At 42.1% G+C, this 27509-nt stretch overlaps 4 protein-coding genes across 4 annotated transcripts; 1 reads left to right on the top strand and 3 right to left on the bottom strand.

Moving 5' to 3' along the window:
* Nucleotides 1-486: 486 nt before the first annotated feature.
* LOC115759085 lies at nt 487-5171 on the bottom strand. The gene is made up of 3 exons (XM_030699917.1): nt 4716-5171; nt 4073-4649; nt 487-4008 (listed from the first exon to the last, which is right to left on the bottom strand). The coding sequence occupies exon 3, from the start codon at nt 2540-2542 to the stop codon at nt 995-997; it is 1548 nt and encodes a 515-aa protein (XP_030555777.1). The 5' UTR covers nt 2543-4008; nt 4073-4649; nt 4716-5171; the 3' UTR covers nt 487-994.
* Nucleotides 5172-13037: 7866 nt separating this feature from the next.
* On the bottom strand, nt 13038-13454 carry LOC115759107. Its single transcript, XM_030699946.1, has 2 exons — nt 13372-13454; nt 13038-13310 (listed from the first exon to the last, which is right to left on the bottom strand). Exon 2 carries the CDS (start codon nt 13303-13305, stop codon nt 13165-13167), a length of 141 nt encoding a protein of 46 aa, XP_030555806.1. The 5' UTR covers nt 13306-13310; nt 13372-13454; the 3' UTR covers nt 13038-13164.
* A 4504-nt stretch (nt 13455-17958) lies between these two features.
* Nucleotides 17959-19506, top strand: LOC115758805. The gene has a single exon (XM_030699582.1). The coding sequence runs from the start codon at nt 18022-18024 to the stop codon at nt 19285-19287; it is 1266 nt and encodes a 421-aa protein (XP_030555442.1). The 5' UTR covers nt 17959-18021; the 3' UTR covers nt 19288-19506.
* A 2051-nt stretch (nt 19507-21557) lies between these two features.
* Nucleotides 21558-23703, bottom strand: LOC115759291. Its single transcript, XM_030700193.1, has 3 exons — nt 22378-23703; nt 21890-22175; nt 21558-21826 (listed from the first exon to the last, which is right to left on the bottom strand). Exons 1-3 carry the CDS (start codon nt 23370-23372, stop codon nt 21719-21721), a joined length of 1389 nt encoding a protein of 462 aa, XP_030556053.1. The 5' UTR covers nt 23373-23703; the 3' UTR covers nt 21558-21718.
* Nucleotides 23704-27509: the final 3806 nt, after the last annotated feature.

The following is a 27509-nucleotide window of genomic DNA, read 5'->3' as shown; positions in this document are numbered from 1 at the left end:
GGGTACGCGTCTTTCAGCGTCAGCTTGTTCAGTTCTCTGGAATCTAAGCACAAACGAACTTTCTCTCCCTTCTGTACTAACACGCAATTGCTGCTCCATGGACTCTTCGATTCTTCTATCACGTCTAGTGCCAGCATGTTTTCAATTTCGGCAAACATAAGTTTTTCTTTGGCAGGGGAAACTGGCCAATGACGCTGCTTGACGGGCTTAGCATCAGCGACGTCGATGTTATGCTCTATTAGGTGTGTGCGTCCCAAGCCTTCTTTCTCGTAAGAGGGTAGCTTGCTAATCACTGAAGTGAGCTTGCGCTGCTGAGCTGCTGAGAGAGAATGCATTTTCGCACTAATTACTGTGTTATCATCTCGACCTACATCTAGTTCTGCCACCGATTCTGAGGGAAGATCAGTGATTCTATTAAGTAAACCAAAATCTCTCCAGAAATCGATTCCCAAGTAACAGTTTTGTTCTAGGTCAGGTATTACAAAGAATTCTACTGGTTTAGTTTGGTTGCGATAAGTTATTTCAACGACAAGTCTGCCAACTACGGAACATTTGGCATTATTGGCTGTTCTGATTTGCCCAGAACACTTCTGTAGCTGTGGATGTCTGATGAACTTTTGTGCGGCTACGCCGCCAATGCAGCTTATAGTTGCACCTGAGTCTAAAAGAGCGGTATAACTATTATCGTCGATTTTGATATCGGTGTACAATCGGTTATCTGAATTCAAGAATACGGCGGAAATAAGCTTTTTACGGCTCTCTTCTACCTTTTTCCAGAAAAACCTCATTCGCAAGGTTGAACGTCGGGGTTTTCGAATCAATAAGCAACTGTCTACGTCTCCGAAGATGCGTTTTCTGGCTGATGCATACTGAGCTGCTCGAACTTGGTATGGTTGGTGAATCTCTAGTTTAGCTTGAGGTATCTGGCATGGTGGATTACATGGTCTGTATGAAATTGGATTTGTGACTTCGGTCTGAGTACTACAATCTACTTTTAATGGTTCGGATGCGACAGGTTTTTGTTGGCTGACGCATCCCTTCTGCGGTTTTCCGACGGGTTACATGTTGGGCAATTTGGCTTATAGGTGTTCTTCATCCCACATCCATAACAAAAGATGATACGCGCCTCAAGACAATCCTCGAACCGATGGCCTGACTTTGCGCAGTTCCAGCACTTCATTTGCTTGTGCTGCAGCGCTGAAACTTCGTCTAGTTCTTCGGCGTCCGACCCATTATCGAGCTGGGAGACAGTAGAGCGTTGGGGAAAAATATTTTTCACTGATAGGGGCTTAACTTGTTTGGAAAATTGCTCGTGAGTGCGAATTGCTTCTCTTAAACGCGCTAGGGTGTTTATGCCTAAGTGCATTAGCTCGTAACGAAGATGGGGCTTTGAATGACGGATGAGAAGTCGTACTAACGATTCTTCTGAAATTATGGTTTTTAGGCGAGACACAAGTCTCTCGACTTGAAACTGATATTCCTCGAAGGTTTCCTTATCGCCTTGACGTCTGCTGTTAATTGCCTCCCAGATATCCATATCTGTATCAATGTCATCAAATTTCTTTCTAAACTCTCTACAAAACTCGTCCCAAGTAAACTGAGGGCAAGCGCGATGAAACCTCCAATACCACTCGACGGCTTTCCCACCGAAGAAGAGGTGTAAGTGATCGCATAGAAGCTGATAGTCCCCGTTTAAATTCTGTTGAGCTAGTGCTCGAACTCTGTAGAGAAACTCGTCCGTTTGCAGACCATCTCTAGCTGCATCGAATTTGATTCGCCAACTCTGAATAATGTTTGGAACTTTGTCTGGCAGAACCGAAGCGTTTGGTCTCCTGGCGTTGCCATTGTATTGGTTATTGATATGACCTGAACTTGAGGATGTATTCTGGTTCCGGTCTGCTATAAAAACTGGTTCACCGGGTGGAGTAAACACTCTTTCTCGACCCGAGTGATGACTATTACTGTCAACCTGACGTGTTGACAACTGTCCCTGAATCAATGCTGTCAGGTCCTGCATGAGCTGTTGCTGTTGACGCTGCATAGCGGCCTGAATTATTTGGTTTATATCTTCCACACTTTGTGCTTTAGGGGCTTCGTGAGACACGCTTGCCTCACTCGCGCAAATGTTTGGCAGCGGCGCAAGTTGGCTCCGCTGTTGGGATCTGGTCACCATACCGCGGCGCTGTACTGCGTTACTAATTCTGCTTGTTCTGCCTCTACCTCGATTGCCGGTACTGCTGTTTTCCGATGCTTCCTCATGCGTAGCAATGTCGACTAACTGGTCAGCAGCGGATAATTCAGCTTGCAAGTTGTTATTTGATAAAGCCAACTGATTAAATGTACAGAGCCTTTTGCAAGTTGGGCAGTGGTTAGATTCTCTTAAAGACTCGGTAATACATGGGTAATGAAATTTATGTTTACATGGCGAAACTGCGGTTAAATCAGCTTGACTTAAGGGTTGGTCGCAAATATTGCAGATTGCATCTTGTTCGCTCAATATATCTGTCAGGTTCTCCCTACTGTGACGAACTGCCATTTTCATATATATATATATATATATATATATTTTTTTTTTTTTTTTTTTTTTTTTTTTTTTTTTTTTTAAACTTTAACTGAAACTTTAAACTGAACTGTTAATAATAAATTCGGTCCGCACCTTCCGACTCCATGCTGGTCATATTGTTATCCCAACTGGATAATCTCACATAACGTCGCCAATACCGAAAACTACTGATACTTCTAATTGCTGAGGTCGGGTTTGTATTTACAGGTCAACTATTCTTAAGTTGCTTTTCCGCATAATTACGCGACCTAATCTCGCATTCGTTACCCCAGAATCGAGATGCGTATTGTTGTATGTGAGTCTATTCACTCTGGTCGAACTATTCGTAATAGGTATCGCTATTCCTAGAGACGATGATTCATTCATATCAACGGGTCGCTACAACCTGGGTAACTGGGTGAATTCTATAACTTAAAAGTTATCCCTGAAATATGATTCGACTCGGTCGACTAATCCGTAAGCACTCGAATTATAATCGCTTCTCCAGAGAACAGTCTCATAAGACAGATATGGAAAACTTCAAATCATAAAATTACGGAATTTAGTAAATGTTTAATATGTTATTAAATGGGTGAAATTTGAGAGCTATAATGTAGGGCTTATTTCTCCTAGCCGTTCGGGCCCCACGTTGGGCGCCACTTTCTGTAGCATGCAGAAGGGTATGTATGCGATCTTGTGCTCTATTCAAGAGGCCACCAGCTTCGTGCGGTTGATGTTCTTCCGCAGAGGTGAAGAGATTCGGAAGGTGTGCACTTCTAGCGTTGCTCTATACTATGCTCGTCGGATTTGGCGTGGGTCTTTTCCTCTTCCCTTCACATATCACTCCTTTTGTGCTCAGAAAGGATAAGTGCACTGACTGTATACTAATAAGATGAAGGTCCAATAAGATGTATTCGGGCTGTACTCACGTACAGAATTAATAAAAATGAGAACGGCGGACTGTTATGTGAGAATTTCAGTGGCTAGGGTGCGGTAGGTGTTGATCGCTCCCCATTCTTTACCCTCCCAACCTTGGTAACTCGTGATTAATTTGGGTGGTTACCCCTTCACTAATGTTTTATTTAATTCAACATAAACAATATGACTTCAGCGTAGGATCGTACCGGCGACGGACCTTCCTGTACAATTTATCGGTACATTTTAATTAAAGTAAACTTCAGATAACAATCATCTGATCCATATAAGAATGCTTTACTCTTTAGTATTTTGTTTTCTTTTGCCTAGACTCAGGTGTAACAGGGCGGTGTTAAACTATTATATATATTCATGTTAATACACGAGCATTCCGAGTGCGATAAAACCGATTAAATAATTCGTTCGCCAATAATAGGCCGTACTCACTGTAAGTTATATTCGGACTTGTCACTCACTGTTATATCCATCGGTGCAGGTTCGTTGGGCCCATCGAAAGTGCAGTTGGTGTGGTGCTTTAAAGCTTTTGGTAGCTGTGCATAAAGAAAATTATTTAAACGGAAATCGCTGCTACGGGTAACGCTACTATGTACTCACAGGAAATTTGTATATTAAGGTTACATTAAAAAAAAAACAATAAAGAAAGCAAAGAAAGTAATTAAGAACTAAGAATCCAAACTCAGATTGGCTGGCCTCCAGACAACATCAAACAGCTGATAATCCTACGCGGCTTGACGACGGATTGTTTCAACTAGAACGCATGCGCGCGAGACATCGAGCGAGCTAGACTATTCGATTGCGGTTAACTCTATTTCGTTTCCAGATAAAGACTTCTCCTTCACTCCTTTGTGTCACACCTACGCTTCACGCTATCAAGCGTGGCTATACTCTGCCGAGTAAGATAAGGTATGCAAGACACAACTCGGTCGTTTTAAGCGTTAGACAAATATATAGCGATGAAAAGAACCGGTGTAAACTTTAAGTTGAGCCAACTGCGCCTCAGCCGGTGTGAACTGGAGCTTAACTAATTCGCCGAATAATCGCCGAAATAGGGGCGGTGATTGATTATGGGGCTCTTTCGGCCGGTCGCCGAATTATGTTTAATGTTTAGAGCGCGGGGGCGCCGTACGCAGACCGGCCGATATCTGGGCTTGTCGGGCGCTGCTAACGCTCCCTGTAAAAAGGTGGATTTACGTTAAACAGTTCTAACTGTTTTTTTTTTTTTTATGGAAAGTATTACCTGTTCCAACACTATGTCGCGTTCGCGAATACTTCTTAACCAAATACGTTTGTCTTCAATTTTGATTATAACCGAAAAAGTTTAACACGTGTGATCTTAGCAATGTTAATTAGAAAAATGAGCAGACGTTATGACTCCGTTGCGTCTGTTCGTTTTCACAGCTGAAGACGAAGTGAACGAGGTGACCGCGTGGATAACTCACTTTGGCTATGCAACTGATACGCCACGCCAGCTACATTTGTCGCTTGTGATATTTAACGGAACTATGGCGTGATTGCTTGTCTTATTCTTTGATGCCGTTTCTTGTCGCTTTATGTATAAGGTGCGAAACTGACGCGAGGAGATGCAACTAACACAACCGCCGAGGCGTGGGAGCGAGATGACATTACGCTGACCACCTCGAGAGATAATACTCTACTTTAGTTGCTGGTTATATACGACTTAATATTAAAAGTTTAATTTTTTCAACTTACTGGCCCCCACAACATGTGCAATTGCCGCTTGCCTTAATGGGTCATAAATAACAAGGACAACAATGAGGCGGCTGCAGCGCGTCCTCCGCAGTGACTTTTTTCTTGCCGCACAGCTCGCCAGGACACATAAAATTATTGCACGTCGACGTGCAGCCAATCGCTGTGCGTGTTAGTATATGTGTGTGTGTTAGTGTGTGTGAGTGTGTGTGACTGCATGTCCTTCGTAATTCATCAACGCGCCATGCGCTGTGGCTTAGGGGTGGCGTCGTCCTTGCACACGCCAACAGCGAATGCCCACAATAGTTTGCCAGGACACGACACGATGTTGGAAATTGTGAAAATTTGTGGAAATGTGGAAATGCGACGGCCGCTTTTTGATTTATTATCAAATTGAGAAAAACACATAAAATGCTGCCAATAAAATGTTTGAATGTGTCCTCCTCACGGCAAAAAGGATAATGTGCGCCGCGTTTCGTTTGTTTGTTTTTAATTGAAAATAAATCTTGTCAATTTGCGTCGCGACCAGACAAAACCCAATGCTCGATCCTTTGCTACTCTGTTTGCACTGTTGTCTGATGTTTCTTCCCTTCTTTTTCTTTATTTTTTCTGTTTTCCAAATTGTAAATTACTTCCGCGACCTTTTGTGAAGTATCCTTTTGGTACCGGGCAAAGGTGTTACCGATGCCGCTGCACATTTTATTCAGTATAATGCTAGTCCTTTTTTATGACAGGAGACGCTGAAAAAAGTGTGTACAGATCCTTTGGCTATGGTCAAACGGCGTCGAGCATCCGCCAGCCTTTTCGCAAGCCCTTTTGCCCGCCCTTTGCACAAAAACCTAACCGAAATCTACATATAAATAAACATTAAAATATTTGGCGAGCAACAATATAAAAAAGGCTGGATAAAATCATGCAAAAGTTTTGGCCAAACATTTTGGAGTCTATCCTCAATATCAAATTGCGCTGCCAGACAAGCAAAAAATTCAAAAGTAGAAGTAAATTCTCTTGGGAAAATAAATGTTACATAAGTTAAAAGCTATAACAAAAAAAACCATTTAAGTTAGGCTGCATTTTTACCAATATTTTGTAATGTAATATTGTAATATTTGCATATTTGACCAATCCGTCAAAAGTGTGTTTAAAAGTCGATATGGGTAAAAATAAGTTTAGCCTCAGTTTATTACAGCACTTCTTTTTCATTATTTACTATTATTTCATTCAATAAAGAGACGGAAGCTTGAAAAAATTATGTGAATTTCTTTCCGTGCCTCGTTCTTGTTCTTCACTTTTGCCAAAGAATTGTCCTTAGCATTATAATGCCTATTGTTATCTCTTATGAAGGATTTATACGACTATTACAGAAGTTTTGTTGTGTAGAAAAAAGGCAAATTGATAACAAGTAAAAAAATATAAGTGCAACAACAAATATAACAAATGTAAGTATAAGTATAAGTACAAATAGGTACTTACCCAAATATATATATGCACATATATGTTATATATACACATTCCTGAAAAGACAAAAAAGATTAAAGTGGATTAGAGTAAAAGCAGGCGAGGAATATAAAGATAGCAAGATTAAGCGAGAGAGAGGTAAACATCAAGAGGAGTGTAATTACAGAGGTAAAGAAAAGTACCTAGCCTGTAAATATGACCTATGACAAAGCATGAAAATCTGAATTCATGAGAATCGCATAGCAGAGGAATATCTAAAAATTATTTATTTATTATTTGCAGTGCAATGAAAAGCAATACTTGATCTATGGTTGGTATAAAAGAATATATTAAAATGCAAGTCCACATGTGCATAAGTATATACATGCACACATACATGCACAAACACATCTATAATCATAGAACATAAAAAAAATATATAAATACACATACGTGCATATAAAAATAAACAACTCTCTTGTTAATGTAATATTCATATAAAGGGCTGCAAAGATGTTTTAAGGCGATACTTGAAATTTCATCATTTCCCTCTTAATGTGCTTCGCCAGCAGATAAGGTATCAAAAAAGTAATTTAAGAATCAACCAAGGAATGAAAACAAGTTGTTCTTTAATTCATGAGAATTGCATAGTAAGGCGAACAATAAAATTATTCCCCTTTACTTTTAAATGTGCAGCAAAAACAGATAAGGAATCATTCAAGTCATTTAAATAACAATCCAAGCCACAATAGTATGATCAATTATAGTTCCAGCACTATCTAAGAATATTTTTTTTCTTGAACTTTCGTCTTGGTCTCAGTCTACTTTTTCGTCCTTTGTGATATTGGCAACAAATCAAAATGAAAAATCATTTAAACGATTTTCAAAATTGTCACATTTGATTTGTTTTCCCTTGATAGGGCCAAAACTTTGAATTTATATCGCAGCACATTTGGAGCACAATTGAACGGCGTTGAGTTTGCTGGTCTACCGGGCAGATCCTTGCGTATCCTGCTTCAAGTTTTTGCTTTCCTTTTGGGCGTTGCTTGCATTTTTCTTTGGCATTTTGTGGCGCAAAATGATTTCATGTGAAGCGGTGATTATTTTCACCTAAAATGCATCCCCTCAGCCCCGCCGGAACAGTTGCAACTACAAGCACAAGGATATTTATGGGCATTGAGCGTGTTCCGCCTCTTTGGGCTCTGCTCGCGCGCACTTTTCAGTGTTTTTGGTGTCTTTGGCCAGTCGTTTCGACTTCGATGGCTCCGTTTGTATTTATGTCTTCGTCTATAAATTCATGTCTTCAGTAGCAGACCGAGTAGCCCCTTTCCCCGCTCCCCACTCTTACCCACTCCCCACCCAACCATACAACACACACACTTGCATCTTCATGTCAAAGCGTAGATTTATAATTTTCGGCTGCGTCGCCCGAGCGACGGCCAATGCAATGCATCGCAGCGGCCAACAAAAATAAAAAAAAGAAGAGCAAAAGGGTAAGAGGAGCAGGCAGGAGTGCCGTGCAAGGATACGAGCGGGCCGCCTGCAGCTCCACCCGGGCCAAAAGCGGGTTTCGGCAGCGGTTCTGCCTGTCGAAATCCATGAATTATGATTTTTGATTGAAGTTGAGTTATTGCAATTCAATTTATTATAAATGCGGTTGCTACTGCGAACCTTGCACCCCACTCTCTCTCCCTCTCACCCTCTCTCTCTCTCACTCTCTCTCACACTCTCTCTCTCGCTCACTCTCGCTTCTGTTGCTGACACTTCTCCGCACGCCTGGCAGTCGTCGCCTGCACAGGACATTGAACTATGAGTTCTTGGCGTGGCCAAATTTCCGTGTGTGTTTGCGAGCATGTGTGTGTGTGTTTGTGTGTGTGTGTGTATGAACCGTTTTCGACACTTTTGCTAAATTTATTGCCGATTATTTTTACATTTCTTTCTTCTTTCAATTTGTATGCCAACCCCCTCCCTCCACCAGCCCGCTACCACAAGCTAACGTAGTTTTTGGGTGCCGCGGCAATTATTTTTAACGTTTTTGTTGATTTTCCATTGATTGTTTCACGTTCGCGTTACTTCCCGAAATATCCTCTATATGCCTATCCGTTCTTGAGTATTAAATGACACCTTTTCATACCGATATCAAATATACCGACATTTTTTTGCAAGGTATTCAAGAAAATTTGTAAAAACTCAAAAAATAAAACTTAATTGTCATGATATAAGAAAAATTAACAAAATATATATTAAATGTCTGTTTAGTAGTTAGCAAAAAAAAGTCAAAAAAAGGAAGTTGGAACAAATTCAGAAGACATACTTGAGATGCCAATAGTATCTAGAATAGGTAAGATTAAGTTATTTCAAAGCATTCGCTTCATTTATTTGCTTGAAATCAAGTCGAGAGAATAAATCCACAAAGACCATATTTACGCTTAGGCTCAACCTAATTAACATTAAGCGACAATCAAGATTTTAGTGTCGAGTAAAGAGTTGAAAGAAATATTGTAGATAAAAAGATTTCATGTAGCGTAACAATTCCTACACAAGCTCTATATCATAAATCTGTTCGATAAGCAGCTGCTTTATCTGGACATGCCTAGATGCATATATAATGCTGCATATGCTCGACCTCGACTACTGTCGTCTATTGGCGGTACATAAATCAGAAATGGGCCAACTGGCCGGGACATTTCTCAAGCGCACACATGACTTGGCTTGCAATTAAGAGAAATATATTAGTCTCGCAGCTGATTTAATTATTTAACAATGAAGTCCAAGAACGCATGTTTTATGCGTTAGCCGCGGACGCCAAATGCGGCGCCAGGACAACGACCAGGACACGCTCGCATGGGGCGATAAACAAGAGCGCAGTATCCAGTTCCAGTACCGAGACCGTCCCGCCTAAGCGCTTCAGACAACCGCATCACAGTCAGACAAAGGCATCAACCGGCGCGGTACAGCTCTTGCAAGGTTGGCGGAAGGAGAGGGGAGCGAACGGGACTTGTGATTAGGTGTGGGTTCTGTAATTGCACCAACGCGCATAATTCATATCAAATGACCATTTTAAAATCCTTTTATTTCGTTGCCCCGTCCTGGGGGGTTGAACGGGCATTCGCTCAGCCCACAGCCCAAAATATTTGAAATAATAATTCTTCGAGATAAATTACCCAAAAGCAGGTGTGTGTGTGTGCGCCACTCTAAATTGCCCAGGTCCTGTTACCCGTCCTGCTGTTGGTCGTAGTTCTGGTTATGGTTATGGTCTTAGTTCTGCCCTCCCAGCGCGAGACAATGACACAGAGCCGCAAAAACAACAACAACAACAACAGACACAACCAAGGCAGGCTATCACTCCTCCAGCCAGTCACAGTCACAGTCACAGTCCCGAGCCCGGACACGGACACGGTTTCCCATTCGAGCTCGTGCAATGGCAGTCGGTCAGTGGACAGTCGTCGAATGGCAGTAGAACGGCGGATGGGCTTAAGTGCTCGGCTCCTGGCTGCTGGCTGCTGGCTGTTGTTCGCTGTTCGTCCCCGTTCATCCCGTTTGCGTTCTGCGTTTGGCATTTAGCATCAGGAAATTATGCTGACGCTGCCAACTGGCCGGGCTGGAACGGGTCGGCGTCCATTGCCGGGCAATCAGCGGCGTCTGCAGATGTGCATGCATGTCCATGTGCCTCGTATCTGTCTCATATCTGCTGCTGAGCTCCTCTGTGCAGCAGCGCCTGCGCCTGCTCCTGGCTTCTGCAGTCCTCATTAAACACAAACACACACACATGGACACGACGCCCGCTCTAATGAGTTCCTGGCCCCATAAGGGCATATGTTGTCCTCACTGGGGCTCTGTGGCTGCCGAGCTGCATCCTCAGTTGATTGCCAGCCCGCTGGCCCGTCTGCTCTGTCACACATCTGGGTGCAAATTATGGCACATTTCAAATACATAGCACAAAGTACACTGAGAGAATCGAGTGCCATATTTATTGCAATACGAAAGTACTTGAGCTACATTAAGGATATATAGATATACATTTTTTTGGAATAGATACAAAATCTAGCTCAGCTTAATGCTTTCCACATATTTAGAGCAATTTGAAAAACATTAACAAAATATTTAAAATATAGACTTTAATTATCAATCAATTTTTACCAGGAGTTGGAAACTTTTAACAATATGTTTTCTTTGCATTTAAAATTTTATTTAAAAATTTAAAATTTAATTTTTATTCTCATATGCAATAAGCCACCAATCCCATACGGTTAAAAGTATGAATTTATTCTCTTATAAAGAACAGTTAGGATTTTCCTTCAAATGTCCAATTATTATTTTCAGTGTATGTCGCATTGCAAAATGTGCCGAGCTACGCAGCGAGAAAGAGAGCGCGATAATCGCATAAAAGTTTACATTTATGAAGCTCCGGCTAGGTTCGGATAGGTGCAGAGCTCTAGTCCACACACAAACACGCACACACACACAGAGTCACAAATACCTCGGCCGTAAAACATTTGGCTGACGGCAGCATACAAAGACTGACGGACCAGAGGACGGACGGACAGCTGTTTGCGGGTAGAGGGAATGCCAGGGTCGGACTAGGCTCAAATGCAATGTGCAGCAGCGATGAGCACGAGATGGAATGGACGCAGGAGGAGCCAAGGGGAATATGAGGAGGATTCTGCCAGGGACGAAAACAAAAAGGCGCGAAAATCCATTCGCACATAAAATGCGCCGCAGTGTGCATTATTTTAATGTCACTGATAAATCATTTTTATGTCGGTGCTAAATCAAAAGATGGACGAGCAAATGCCGTATTTCAAGCGTAGCAGCACGGGCATGGGCACGGACACGAGCTTTGGGTCGAACGTAGAGTGGGGGGCAGTCGGTGTGTCACACATGCAGCTGGAGCAAGGTGTGTCGAGTGGCGGGTGGCGGGTGCAAGAGGCCAATAGCGTTGCATTCGTCCATTAAAATGCGCTCCGGTGTCCAAACACACAAGCACAAAGGTGCGCCCTGCGCCCTGCTGCCTGCAGCGTGCCCGCCTCCAGCCAAGCCACGTTTATTTATTATTAACACTAAAAAGACCCCGAGGACGAATTGCAGTTGTTGGAAGCGAGCGAACGAGCGAGCTAGCGCACAGCCTCCTGGCATAGGAGCCCAGCTAACCAACCCAGCCCAGCACAGCCGTGCTCCCATCCCGACCTACTCCCTGCTCCTTTGGAACGCGCAAGTGCGCTGAGTGGCTCATAATTCGTCGTCGCTTCTCCACTGCAGAAATTCATCTGTTTGTGGCTCAAACACGTGCCGTGCCAGAAATAATGTACGCCAGAATCAGCAACGACTAATGGGGCTATAAGGCCGCACCACCTCAGCCCGCTTCACACCCCTTTGCAGGAATAGAAGTTGGGCCCAGCTCATAACTGCACAACCGTGCCCAAATATTTTCTATGGAATTTGGAATATTAGAGGAACATTAAAATCCGTGGTTTAGCTATATAGAAGAGCCAATAAACATATAAATATGTTATAAGGAAGTCTATTGACTATTGGTCCTTTTATAAGCTGACTCGCGTGAGCGTAAGATTTAAAAAGTGCCCCCAAATGTATGCTATTAATATTTATGATTATATTAATTACAAAATAAATAACAATAGTGACAGTTAAAACAATAATAATAATAATAATAATAATAATAATAATAATAATAATAATAATAATAATAATAATAATAATAATATTAATAATAATAATAATAATAATAATAATAATAATAATAATAATAAAAATAAATTTTATAATGTTAATTATAATAATAATAATAAAAATAATAATAGAAAAAATAAATAAAAATTACAATAATGATAATCATAAATATAATAATATGTTAATAACAGATAATAATAATAATAGTAATCGACAAAGATAATCATAAATATAATAATAATAGATATCGAAAAATAATAATAATATAAGAATAATGAGCTTGATGGGAATAATTATAATATTAAAGGAATAATACTATAATAAGTTCGATTACATACATTCAGAATATATTTCTGCATCTGGAGATAATCTAATCGAATATAAAGATAAACCATTAAAAGTATTAGCCACATTTGGACATACATACGGCTATAAAGCGTTTAAAGAGGCGCCTTTATTTAAAATAGCTAGAGGCATATAAGAGTTAAGCATGTGCCTAAAAATTAATCCTTTTCGAATTGTACTCAGAAGACAAATCATTGAATCGAGACATGAAATACTGGTATACGTCAATGTTGAATAAGAGACGAGCCATCAAAGCGATGCTCTCCTTTTGGTATATATATTTAGATTCATTTAAATGAACAGGGCCATTACACTCTGTTTCCTCTTGAAAATCTTAAGATAAACAAGTTATGCAAACATTGATTAGATGAACAATGGATAATTTACAGCTAAGGCTTTCTTTAATTTATTTGCATGTTAAGTTGAATTTATTTTTTGTTTATAGCAGACTCTTTGTCGTGACTGGGTTTAGGGAACAAGCTCTGGCTACAGCAATCGGGTACATCTAACTAGGAAGACAGTTTGCGCAGCAAATATGGGGCCACTCTAATGGTAGCACAGAGTACGGCAAACACGATGAAACTGGCGCGAACCTCGTCCTTGGCGCGTACCTCGACCTGGGCTGGTTCGATTTGCTTAAGGCGTATCATGGTAACTGCAAAAGTCGAGCAGTTCAGTGAATGCGAGCGAAAGTATGGCTAATATGTTGGGCTTACCTTTTTTTTTTGAAAATAAATTACGATTTAGTTTGATAAATGAAATTTTGATGATTTCTTTCCGTTATTCGGTTCTTATTAAACCGAAGCACTCATGTAAACTTTGCAGTATTTGACAGAATATTCAAAGTTAACACAATTTTGAAATTTCTTTCTTGGGCTTACATTCCTTTAATCAATCGGAGCTTACATTTTAAACAAAAAATCATGTGAACACAAGCTAAATTTAATTTTGTTAATATCACTCGCACGGTCGGAAAAAGGGTGAATATCCGTACTAACCTCAAAGGGCCTTCACATAGCATATAGCATAGCCTTCACATACAAAACTCTCAATAACACTGTAAACCAACTTAATGTTTTCTTATAAATAAGATTGAGCCACAAGCAACTGATGCAATTATGTCTGTGGTGTAAGTCCAAAAGCTGCGATTAACTTCCACTTAAGCTGGATTTAAGTAAACAACAAGTGCTGGGAGACCTGAGCTGACTCAGCTGTAAAGTTGGCCCCAAAGTTGCTTCAAGCTGACAAGGGGAATATGAATCAAATAAACAAACCTCATTAACATATTATCAGCATCAAATTGTGACACGGCCCGTCATTTTGGGTTCAAGTGAGAAATCTGTCACGAGGCATTAAATCGCCTGAGGCAGCCGGCAAAACCGCAAGACGAAGCCAGAAGCGCTTTGGCTCCTTGGATATGCTCTGTACATAGCGGTGAGGAGGGGGGCGGCATGTCAAGGCGAGGAGGCAACAATGTCGGCTGACTTGCGGTGCTGTCGCCGGCGGCAATGGAAGTGGAATTCCCGGAATCCGGCACACATAATTATGCGTGTAAACAAGCGTGATGATAGTACGCTGACGTATGACGGCGAAGGTGACGCTCAAGGGTTGAGATTTACCCAGCAACCACCTTGCCGGCTGATGGAATACTCAACTAGTGCAAAACAAATTGCCGAAAATTCCTTACGGCCAGGCAGCATCTGACTGAGAGACGGGTCGGAGTCGGAGACATTTGACTATCGCACCCTTCCAACGTCAGCGGCTGCCTGTTTTCCGGCTGATTTATTCGTGTTGTGTGTTGGCAACAATTAGAAAAGTTACCGCAGGATGTGCGCCAGCAACAAGCTCTGCTCCGACTCGCTCCGCCCGGGTTTCGAGTCGAAGTCATAGACGCAGTCCTCCCGTTCTGGGCCGTTGCGTTCTGCTGTGCGTTTTAATTTGACGAAAGACTGATGACATCTCATTAATATTCATTGCCACTGCAAGGCGCTGGGATTTGTGGCCATATATCCTGTTTATGCCTGACTTTATTCATGGCGCCGCCGAATAGTTGTAGTTGCTGCTGTTGTGACCTCACACTTAAGATGAATGGATCCTGTTGGTCCTGCGCTGGAATGTAGATGAGTCTTGATTCTAATGAGGTGTTAAACGGCTTTGACTCGACTGGGTTAGGGTTTGGCTGTTGGGCGACTAAATGATTGACGCTTGGAAATACTTCCGCATACATCAGCTTGAATGGATGAAGATATTAGGCATGTCCCCCAAAATGTAAGCGCTTAAATAATTAACATACCTCTTGGGGAAAACGATTGTTAAAAATAAAGAAATAAAATCTAAACGTAATCAGGAAAATTGCAGTCGGAGTCATCTGACTTAACAGATAGCTATTTTTAGATTTAACCAGTAGAAACCTGGGGCTGCAATCCAGCCTTAAATCGAATTTATTTTCCTTATAATGAAGAGATCCTCTAGTCGAAAAAATGAAAAAAAAAACCGACGAGCTGAAACCCGAATTGAAAAAACGTTTGGTGGAAAAAAAAACATTTTGAGAAGACTTGGATCCCAGTCTCATATATAATATGTGCCCTTATATCCAGTTCCGAAGTTTAACCAATCTGGGACCTAATTTTGGAGAGGCTAATGCGTTTAAAAGAAAGTGAGGAGGCCCAGGAGATTCGGTTTCTGCCTGTTCCCAATTGTTCCCTAATAAGGCTCTTGTTGCAACACTTATATCCAGCCTGACTATTGCTACTTACTATATACTGAATATATTCCAGGCATGGCTATCATCATCATCATCATCTGTAAGAGCAGCCCCCGAGCCTGGTTATACATAAGGATGCCACATATATTTAGCATATTTAAAATGTAACCGTAATCCAGTTTTGTTTAGCAGTTTATGGTCCAGCCCGTGCCGCCCATAAGTATTTCAAATTAACGACAACACTTCAAAATAATTATGAAGCACATGCCGCCAACGTTACGGGGGCGAGGACAATGGGATCCTGGCAGCCATAGCATTTATCTCTGGCAACAAACGGTGTGTGTACTTACCGTTGGCACTTTTAAGATGCTGCCGTGACATATTTATGAAGTTCAATTATCATAAAATGCAAATGAAATCGTCATGCCCGAAAACGTCAACCTCGAGCGAAGACCGAAGACCGAAGACCCAACACTAGCAGCTGCAACCCCAAGGCCCAATAAAACAAAACAAGTAGCAGGGCCTAAGAGATGCCTCTGCCAGGTACTGCCCCCTGACCAAGCCTTGATCCAAGAGGGGGGTGAGTCTAAGGCATGGCCAAAATTAAGCAATTTACTTGCGATATCCGCCTGCGACGCGCACGCCCCCCCGCTCACCCCTTGACCTCAGCACCTCGACAAATGCTCTAACTGGGCGCGAGACATCTACAAGACGCAGACGTCAGTGTCCGTGTGTGTGTTTGGGTGTGGTGAATTTTATCTGTCGACTGGCGCTATTAAAAGAAATTACGCTCAAAACTAAATTGCGGGCCAGCACAAAAGGTGAGCTGCAGCAGAAGCAGGCAATGGAGCTGGAGCAGAAAGTGGAGTCGGGGTCGGTTGCCCCCGCCATTGAAATGAGAAACGATTATGTTGGGCCCGAGCCAGGCGAAGCATAAAGAAGCGAACCGAAGAACAACAGCAGAACTTTTTAACTTGTTTGCGTGTTGCTATTTACAAGTCCTGTGGGACAAACTGAAGAACCCGGTTCAAAGCTGGAGCTGGGGCTTGAGCTGGAGCTGGGGTTCGGGAACAGGGAACAGGTAGCACCAATGGCTGCCGCATTGCTGATGTTTGCGTTTTTCGCGCTGCTCCCTTTTCTTTTGTTTTTGGTTATTTGGAGTTTTTTTCCTTTTGATTTTTGGGGCTCGGCGTTTGTCTCGCCTTGTCGCTGCTGGCCCTGTCTCGTCCTTGGCCGCATCTCTCACTTGTCGCCTTTTTGTTTGGTTTCTCAAGTTGGCGTAATATGTTTCCGTTAGTTTTCGCTCGTCTTATTCACCGGGCGGGAGGCACAGGATTGCCGCCCCGTTATGGTAATTTAGTGGCGCAATTTTGCGGAAATTGATGCTGGACGCGTTCGGAGCAGGGGAGTCACGGTCACGGGACACGGGCCGCAGCCATGGAGTTGCCCGAGGGCCTCTAATTTGCAAGCCAGCCGCATGCTTTTTAATATGCATTTAAATGTAGTACTTAGGTTACATATTGTGTTTGTTATCCCAATAAGGAATTGTGAAACCCTTTATTATTTGCTGGCAATACACACTGAGGATACAAATAAGTATACGCCACGTTATACCCAAATGATCTACGGAAAACTGATGGAACGTTCATAAGTCGCTTAAAACAGGTTTCGGTTCTTACGTGACAGTCTGAGTATTAGGTAACTGTTGCTATTGTTTTATTTTTTTTATATTATTATTTTTCATTTATATGATTTATTGTATGCCCACATATCCAAATTCAGCTCTCGATACAATGAAAAAATCGTCTAGTAGGACAACAAACAATTTAATGCAGACATTCCAAATGCATCGCGCGATTTCCTCTGCCTCTCGGAGTGCTGTGTCCACATCCTTATATACTCCAATGAAACAGAGGAAAACTTTTTGAAATATCTTCAGCAAAATTGTTGTTGTCACCAATACTAGTGTGTCAAGAGGCAGAATCAGTATATCTCGCAAGTGGGCCACAGTCATGTACACGGATTTTCTAAGCATCAAATTTATTTGCTCCAATTTTGACATTATATAAATTTTTCTATATGTTTATTTAAGAAATGTAATATTTATGTGGCTTACTATGTCCGCAATGATAAGTTCATGATTATGATTGTGATAAATTTGCGAAAGAGAGAGAAATTTCGGTAAGCTTCATAAAGTAATAAAATAAATAATAATAGAGGCATTTATGGAAATATTTAAAAATAAATATAGTTCATTGAAGTCATCGAATTAATTGGCTAATTGGAATTAGTAAATAGTTTTTCTGATCAAAAAGCTTTCTGGCTTTATGATTGTGATAAAATTGCGAGAGAGAAGGATAGAGATAGAAGTTTCGGGAAGTTTCATAAATTATTTAAATAAAGAATAATAGAGGCATTTATGAATATATTTATAAATATATACATCTTGAACTAATTGGCTAATTTGAGCCAATGAAGCTTTCTGGCAACGCTGCAGCATCGGCTTATCGAGCATCGATAACAAATCAGATGCAACTTGATAGTATCGAGTAGATACGTTTCCCCCTAATATTTTGCCATGCAAGTTTGAGTTTGTTAATTTGGGTACACGAAGAATTATCTGTGTACTGGCTGTCAACAGGCCTCATTGAGCCATATCAAAATGATGTCGACTCCTAGAGATAAACCGAAGGTAACAGTTAAAGTGGAACCTCAGTCGCCGTGCCTTGACTTGACGGATATCAAGCCGCGTGATATACGCGTGATTAAAAAGGAACTTCTCTGCCAGACACCTCCTTCATTAGGCTTGTCTGAGAAAAGCTCACTGCAACTGAAGCTGGAGAAAGCTGGAAAGAAGCAGCTTGGCATCAGAAAAGATCCGCCTGACATTAGTAGGAGGAACAACAAGAAGCCGGCGGCCCTACGGATACAGTCCGAACTGGAGGATGGCGAGGTTACTGGTGACGATGACGAGGAGCTGCTGCCTGTTTGCCGCTTCTATCAGCGCAATAGCTGCACTTGGGGCGACAACTGCCGCTTCAGGCATCCGGGAAGCACAGATCTGGGCAACTATGTCATGTTCGAGCGCGTTAACCTGCCAGTGGCGTCATCCTTGTATGACACCATGGGCAATCACATTTATAGTGAGCTGCCGCTGCCGCCGCCGCCAGACTGGCTTGGCTATCCGCCGCAGCTTGGGCCGGACCTTGAAAGCTCCTTCGATAGAAATTTGCAAAGTCTCAAGCAGATGATGCGACAGGCTGGCTATAAAGTGGGCAACTCGGTTGCGCGCCGTCACAAGCATCAGCCTTGGGTGGAATTCAATGACTTGGACACCGATCCGTACTACACGCATCAGCACGAGCTGCCCGATCATCAACTTAAGGAACGCTCGCCCCTTCTGGCAATGCGGCTATACGACCGGTGCCGATGGCCAAATGATCCGGGTAGACAGGTGAGACTCCAATATAGCAGCCCTAGTCCCAGCAGCAGCAGCAGCAGCACACCCGATTACTCATCCACAACCAACTCGACGAGCTCTTCGTCTGCGACAACACTGTCACCTGCCAATGCCTGCAAGCGCAAGCTCTACCGAAAGCTTAAAGCAGCCCAAAGAGAAGTATCCTATACACCCAAAAAAGGCGGCTATAGGCCCAGCATGAAGAATGTCCTGCATGCTCCACGCAAGGGTCGTAGGTTCAGTAGCAACAGCTCATCCTCAGACAGTGATTCGTCTAGCTACGGCTCCAGCACACACACCTCGGAGCTGAGCTCCTCATCGATGGATATGCCTACCAATAATATCGAACATAATCCGAATTCAAAAAAACGACTGAGAGGTAGGGAACCGCCGTTAAAAAAACGCAAATGCCAGACAGAAAAACTTCAAGAGGTAGACAGAAAAATCGCAAAGATAAGAAGAGATTAAAATCAGAGCAAGTTCCTGAAAACTCAAAATATAAATTGAATGAAAGATATTTCTAGTACATTTTTTTTTATTAACTAAGTTATTAACACATTAATTGTTGAAAAACTTTACTTATCCCTTACCGATTTTTTTTTAAATTGAATTATGAATGCAAAACAAAGTTTTGGAGTATATAAAGAAAATAAGCATCCATTTTAAGTTTAAGCTAAAGTTTCCGAAAACTTTTCTATATGGAAAAACGAACGTGTTCAATAATCAAATTAATTAAGAATAAATGAATAGCTATAATCTGAAAACAATTTTGTAGAACAAATTAATTTTCCTTGCTTATAATTCTCAATAAGTTCTAGCTTCAAAATTGTGACAAGGGCTAGCAAACCTGACGATAGAAGTGTTGGGCTCTTGAAATAGCTCTATAGACAACCTGCTCACTTTTATATCTTTTTGGTTATTATAGCGAAAATTTACTTCGCGCCCCTTTTAAAACGATATCGAATTGGAGATTTCTTTTAATTTTGATCTAATTTAATAAAAGACTGTTGTACAAATACTTTGTTCCCAACGCTTAATTTAGGACTGATTGTCCCAACAGGAGCCATATAATATAGTTTTCCGATTCCGGTTTGCAAATATGTTTGGAAGACAGACACACGGACAAACATGGCTACATCGAAACGTCAGTTTATACTGATCAAGAATATATACTTTTTGAGTTCGTAGGTCTTCTTCTATGCTTTACACTAATACAATTATTAAATTCCCTACACGAGTGGTCAATGTCAGAAGTGTAGTTTACGTACGTCGGCGTACAAGCTGAAGATCGAGTGGCTGATGGAGTTGCGATTGATAGCCAGTTCTTCCACTTAAATCCCAGGTGGTCTTAGCACCCGTGTATCCTTAGGCAGTACACAAGTCGACGTCTAGTCGTAAGCCCAGCAGAGGCACAACCACAAAATGTGCATTTTCACGCAGTCACACTGATTGCAATAAGTGTGTGTGTGTGTGTGTGTGCGTGCGTGTGCGTGTGTGTGTGTGGTTTCTGCTAATATCCTTGTTAATATTATTAAACATTATTTATGGATTTGTTTAATTTGTATTTAGTAACGCTTCGCATGCCAGCACCTTCCTAGCCAGCTGCCGGTACGTGCCTCCGCCTCTGATGCGACGGCCGACAGCCCCGCAAAACTTAAGATCTGCCTGGGCTGCTGGGCTGCCTGGTTGCCTGGTTGCCTCGTGTTGCACTGCTGCCAGCTGGGCCAACTGGCCGCATATCCTTGCCTGGCTGGCGCTGCTGTTGTTTGTTTGGCTTTAGCACCCGTTTTAGCCCGCCATCGGGGCTCACTGTCGCGTCGCCTTTCCCGTTGTCCTGGTGGAACAATTACATGGTTTTGCCTAATGAATTTATCTGCTCATCAGCAACTCCACTGTTGCATGGTCCTGGCGCGTGTTCAGTGTGTGTGCATGTGGAAGAAGCCTTGCTGTTGCCAGCTTGTGGGGGGAGTCACAGTAAATTTTATGTAGATTTCCTAACACAAATTATGTTCATTTGCCGGCGTTGCATGTTCTTATCCCTGCCACCAGAAAGTGCTCCCTCTCCCACAGACTGAGTGAGAACTTTATGAAAAACCCGTTTTATGTTTGTTGAATTCCTGGCCTGAGTACCTACTACATAAGAAATCCAGATGTTTTCGCCGAAAATAAGCAGGCATAAGTCTTAGAGATGAAAATTAAGTTTCCAGAATAAAAGACAGGATAAGCCTTGACCAAATTCTCATTTTAGATATTTATATATATGGCTAAGTATTTTTCGATATAAACGAAATCTGTTTACTTATTGAAGGAAATTAAACAAAATTCCAAACATTCTAATTAGGGGCTTGAAAATGTTTTCTAAAATAGTATAGATGGGATATCAACATAATATCGAATAATATTTTTATGCACCTAGAACTCCTTTTTTATTTAAAATTTTTTAAATAACTTTAACTGAATAAAATCGGTTTTTAGAACCTTTGTATTATAATACCAAATATACAAATACACCTATTTCATTATTTTAAACATTATGTTCCTATACAGTCAAGTCCCAACTTTGGTTAAGAGAAAGCTTAATGGTACTTTCCTTTTAGACAACGTGACACGATATTTGTTGTTACGACAAAAATGCCATCTCCAGGAGAGACAACAAGCCAGGCAGGACAAAATTTTAGTTTGATTGGGGAACAATTTTATTAGAAACTTAATCGTGATTTGTGGCCAGCTTCGTTGCTCGGGCAACGAATAAATTTATAGATTAAGTTTTCATATACAGATAATTTAAATGAGTTCACATGGGCAGAGTGGAAACTCGAACTGGAAACTAACCGAAAATATAATAGTTAAAGCACACGACATTCAGGTAGTTAGCTAATGTTTTATGTCCACATCTGTATTATTCATCGTTGTTGCTATCGAAACGTTCGTTTGCCAACTGAATAGCATCGTTTAGATAATGATATATGACAATCAGCGCTATAATTAGCAGCTGAAGCAATTGCAGCTGCAAGGCAAAGAAAGCATGAAGGGTAAAAGCCAAATTTTAAACACTTCTTTTTTTACCCACCAGCGTAAAGTTGGCCACATCAAAGCGCCAGATCGAGAGGAACTTAAGCCGAAAGCAGTTCGATAAAATGGTGCGCATATCCTTGGCAATGCGACGCATTCGCTTGGGCAGGACATTTCTTTGGCCAAGAGCTGTGCTCAGTCTCTCCGAGAACTGAATGCTCTGCAAGAAGAAAAACCAAACCAGCTTGAACCCGGATTTCCAATTGTTGTTTTTAACAGGCGAACCTAGGCCTAAACCGAAGTATATTTCTTTAAAAAGAGTTCGGCTCTGAAGTAGTTTTTTTCTGTTTGTTTAGATATTTGTAAGAAAAGTGCGCTTCTTCTAATAAATCAAACATTTGTATGTATATCTTAAATACAACTGTTGATAAAATGAATAGTTCTATTGGAAATCAATGGGAATTTGACGCGGGGCTCACACCCTTGGAAAACCAGTTTCATGAACTGAAACTTAAGGCAAGCCGTTTCATGGAAACGTTCTAAGGCTTTCCACCCCTGAGATCAGATGAGGCAATACCCACCTGTTGCTCCAGCAGGGTCTGCGCCAGCAGCAAACACGCGTAGTCACAGCCAATGCAGGCGTAGATGGATGCGTTTCCGGCATAGAAGATGCGTTGCCTGCGATCATCGAAGAGCACGTACCACGTGCTGCTGTAGTAGACAAAGGCGTAAGCGCCAAAGAGCAAACAGTTGGCATTGATGCCCAGCAGCAGCAGCAGGGAGTGCTCCAGGGACTCGAACAAGTTGCCAAAGTTCGTTGCCAGCTGCTGCAGCTGCTCGCACTGGCTGAGCAGGCTGTCCATGCTGGAGGGCGTTGCAGCTACTGCCACGGAACTAGTGCCTGACACCAGCTGCATTTCAGTTCTCATTTGGCCAATGGTCAGCAGCTCGTCTACTTCCGCCTGCAGCTGCTGCAGCCGCTCACGCGCTAGCCAGGCAAATATGCTGTAGAATCGCAAGGCGCCGGCGAGCACAAGATGAGGCAGGAACAGAGCTGAGCCAATCATGATATCCTTTAGCGGCGGCAGCTTAAACTCCAGCTCATAGCCGATGTACAGGCCAAAGCAGAGCAGCACCACGAACGTGGAGCATAGCAGACCATAGGCGAGGAGCTCCTTCTTGACGCGGCGACGTCCCGGCGAGCTCTTCATTGGCAACGAGGCCGTCAGTGCACTTGCCACGCCCACAGCACGCACAGATGCGTAAATGGCGTAGCTAAACACCTTGATGCTCAGAACGAGTTGTAGCCGGGTTAGGTCGTACAGAAAAGGCGACACATCCTGCAGCGTCTTCAGCAACGCCGAAGGCTGAAAGTGCTGGGCAAAGCAGCCGGCATAGACGCAGGCCAGCACAAAGACATTGACTACGCCGGGCAGAGAGATCCTATAGCGCTGCTGCTTGGCGTCGAACCAGTGCATCTGGTAGCCCGTGAGCAGCAGCAGAAAATTCGAGGAGCGTATTACGCGACAGGTACTACTCATTTTTGGGCTCTTCGCAACAAATAAACCGATGCGGCGCGGGCTTTCGACTAACCTGGTCAGAGTGCGGCATCGGTTTTGGGCAGCACATGGAACGCCTTGGGGTCTTATCTGTGCATCGAACTGTGACAAATATCAAAAATATCCAAATAACACAGTAGAGCCCAAGTGAACCGAATCGCAGTTCCAGCAGCGGGCAGCGGGTCACGTGGAATTAAAGCTCAATCGTGATGAGCTGCCGTTATTTTAAATACTTGCGTGGACTTTAAATCGACTCGTTGGTTTCGGTTATTCGGTTACCCAATTAAATGTGTGCCGCCAATTAAATGAATTTGTATTTCAAATGCCCAGCCATTGAAAACATTGTTAGAGTAATTATATTTTAACTAGTTTGAATTCCAAATTGAAATACTTTTGCAACTATTAAACGTATGTGCAAAAAGAAGGGATATTGCAAAAACCGTAAAAGATATATCTGTGTATATCCAAGAATATCCAAGGATAGGCTATAACACGGCAGGTAGAGTCAATTTATCAAATGGACTAAGTTTAGGTGATATTGTATATTTAAAAGTTTTTCCGCCAGCTCAGACAAAACACTTCGGTTGCACCCGAATGAGTAATACTCGCTCAGCTTAAAAGAGCCCTTTAGTAATATTTATAAACAGATATATTTCCGATCGATCGCTCCAAGCGGGCGTATGCTAAATATTTTGTAGCCGATCTTCACATGACTCCATAAGAAATCTTTATTCCACATATAGCGTGGATATATAAACCTAACATTTTATTTGTTGCGAGACAGGTGGACAGAAAGCCAGAATTTGACAGAATTTTTCAGTGAATGATCGAGTAAAACAATGCCCACGAGCTCAATTTTTTGATCAGAACTAATCCTTCAAAAACTGAGCTTTTGGCTTAATTATATAACTTCCCCTCACTGGCAGCAAAAAAGGTTGATTAATGTTTTTATATGTTACATATAATATTTATCACACAGAAGGATCTTGAAAAATGGTTCGCTAAACAGTGCTCTCAAGAAATATAATAAAAACAAACAGATTTTTAAGCTTTAACTGTTTCCATTTACATTTACAATCCATAGAAAGCCGTTCATTAAACGCACGGAGATTGGATAGCTAGCAGACAAATAGATCTGATCCGCTGTTGATTATATATGTAAGGGGAGAAATAACTAGATATAAAGACGGAGACGTGCTCGAATTGCGTAGCAGGTGCTTTTGTTTGCGCCTCGAGTCAACAGGTTAAGCGAATGCCTAATGAAAAGTCGTAAATTTTCGGCAAAAACCAAAGAATCTAAAAGCAGCTCAAAGAGCCGCCGCACAGGGTTGGGGCTAGAAGTAAAAATGTTCACATATTCCTAATTAGAATGTGGATGCATGTCGTGTGCGGCATTTCTCAACATCAAACGCCAGCCAGGGGTGTTGGGGCTAGAAGAAAGTAAGCCCCGGTAAGCGGCTAATGGAATTAGAAGCCGCCTCCACGGGGTCTGTCAACACCAGATAGCGACTGTTTTGATACAGATCCCGGTACACAGGGTGCAGTTGTGCGGCTGTGAGGCTGGCTGCAGCTCAAGTGTCAACATGGAAATTAGAAACAATTAAAAGGCAACGCCGACGTCTTACGTACTCAAATATTTGCCAGCTGGTAAAATCTTAGAAACTACGCCAGATTCCCCTTTGTGCTACCTTGCCGTCGTCGTTGTCGTGGTCTGTGTGCAATGTTTAAGTAGCTCACTTCAGGCCAAAGGCAAACAAGCCGAACGTGAAACAAATGAAGATTCAACACAAAGACAAATAATTATGTGCACATCTATTTCATTAGAGACATCGGCGAGAGGGTGTGAGAAGTTGATCAGCTACAGCATTTAATCCCATACAAAACTCAGTTCAAATACAATAAATTAAAAGGAGAACAATTTAATGTTCAAAATCTAAAAAATAAACATTGACAGCTATTCATTTTTCTGAGTTAATAATCTAAGAGAAAGTTCATTGAAACTAGTTTTCAGTTAGTCCTTAAATTATGCTTTTAAGTAAACCAAATAAGATATATTATTATATAAATATATATTAACTCTAGTTGTAAGTCATATGTGACACTTTTACCAAGTATATATACCCCTAGACCCTAGTATATATACCTAGACCTAATTCCGTCTATATAATCAAAGTGAAAGTGATAGCTTAATATAAACTATTAAACTTATAAAAATGATCAACGCCTGGTAATATCTAATAGTTTTGAATACTGCCAGTTATTTACTAACCATATAAAAAAGAGGCTGACAGAAAAATTGCCTAAACATTTTGTGAAAGATGAAAATACTGTTGATCTTTAAACATTTTATACTCTCAACCACTTGCTGTGAATACCCCAATTCTTAAATAAATTAAACAAAATTCGTCATGCCAGAAAAAAAAAGAAGAGTTGCACATTTTTGCCTGAAGAGCAAATGCAGTACATTTCGGCAGCAGGTTTACAATTATCAATCAGCATTAAAGCATCGAATGGTGGCTTGGCTCGCTTACAAGCCATAACTCTTTGTTGGCAGAAGCCTGTTTTACCTTTTGGCTAGCGGCAAAGTCATAATTCAATAAATAAATGCAAGGATGACATGTGGACAGCGGCAACATATCGCATCGAATGCACTCAGATGCGCACATTGAAAACTGCGTCGCGGCCGAAACGAGGCGCGGGAATGAGCCCTCTGAATACCTCTCGACGCATCCTACCAATGAATGAAGCAAAATTTACGGTCGCCCATTCGTTAAGGAAAACAAAGAGTCGGCCCAAAATGGGCGTGTGGGCGGGAGGGCGTGGGCGGGCAGCCAGTGATTATATGCATTCGCGCGGAAAAGATGCCACAGCAAGTGGCGTATGGAATACGCTACGTTATTCCCGTCAGCTCGCAGGCCAGGACCAGAACCAGGACCACTACTTGAACCAGCACCAGATCCAATGCAAATCTATTAACATGCGGCCAGGACATTCGCACAAGGACATGCGTCAACTGCGCTGCTCCGGTGGGCCGCGCATGCACTCAACAGCTCAGCCCTTGCACAGTCACGCAGCGGGCTTTGATGGCCATCAGTTCCGCAGGATGTTGCAAAATTCGGGCACAGGCAGGTAAATAATGCATCAGGGTTAGTCAGAAGTGGGCAGAGAAATATGAAATAGATATACTTAATATTGTACTTGATTGGAGCTCCACAAAACGATGTGCGAATCACGCTAATAATTGGATAAACTGACAACAGAATTGGCCGAGCGGGTTAAAGGCAGCTTTGGTAATAATTAAACAATTTCGAAGTGAAATATGAGAAGAATTTAAAGTAATTATGAAGACAGAAACGGGAAAATTCCAAATTGATGAAAATTAATAAGTTATAAGTTATATATATAAGCAATAAAAATTGCAATCAATATAATAGTAAACTTTCCAATCGAAATATGAATATTGTGATCAGCCTGAGTACCCCTAGTGCATGGCATACAAAATGTGGGGATTCGAACTTGTTCAGCGTCAACCATTTGGCTGTTAAACGCGATGATGATGATCCAGTTCCAGTGGGGCGTGGTAAGAAATTATGATGCATTTTTATGGATTTTCGATGTTTTTGCATGGTGCAGTTTTTCGGGAGGATTACGTTTCATCAATGGGTGTGCGGGTGTGTGGGTGTGAGTGTGTAACTGAGCTAGTACATTGCACGGCCGTGTCCTGGAATGGGGAACGGGAACCGGAGGTGGCCGTGGGGGCTGTTGCGTTTTTTGTCAAATGTGAAGCATCCTGTACTGAATCGTGGGTGGGGTCCTCGCGTGTGGCCATTTTTTTCAGCGCGTCGGCCCAAACTGATTTATGCTCCTTGATGGACGGTTTCGGTTTCGTTTTTGGGCAATGCAAGTAGCACCCCGCAGCCACCGCGCAGCCCCACAACCCGCAAGCCGTCGGGTGCACCAAAAAATCAACGCGGCCAGGAAAAAAAATTTATGCATTTTCATTGATATGCAAAGCACTGCAATCGGTTGTATAGGGGAGGGGCGCAACGTCCAGCGTTCGTCGAAGATGAAGAAGAGGCTGAACTTGTGTGCGCGTTTCCGTTTCCGTTTGCGCTGCAA

The sequence above is a fragment of the Drosophila novamexicana genome, unplaced genomic scaffold, assembly GCF_003285875.2.
Source record: "Drosophila novamexicana strain 15010-1031.04,08,12 unplaced genomic scaffold, DnovRS2.1 tig00000193-arrow-pilon, whole genome shotgun sequence".
Taxonomy (NCBI): Eukaryota; Metazoa; Arthropoda; class Insecta; order Diptera; family Drosophilidae; genus Drosophila; species Drosophila novamexicana.
Note: the sequence above shows the minus strand (reverse complement) of the source record. Positions and strands in the feature narration are given on the sequence as shown.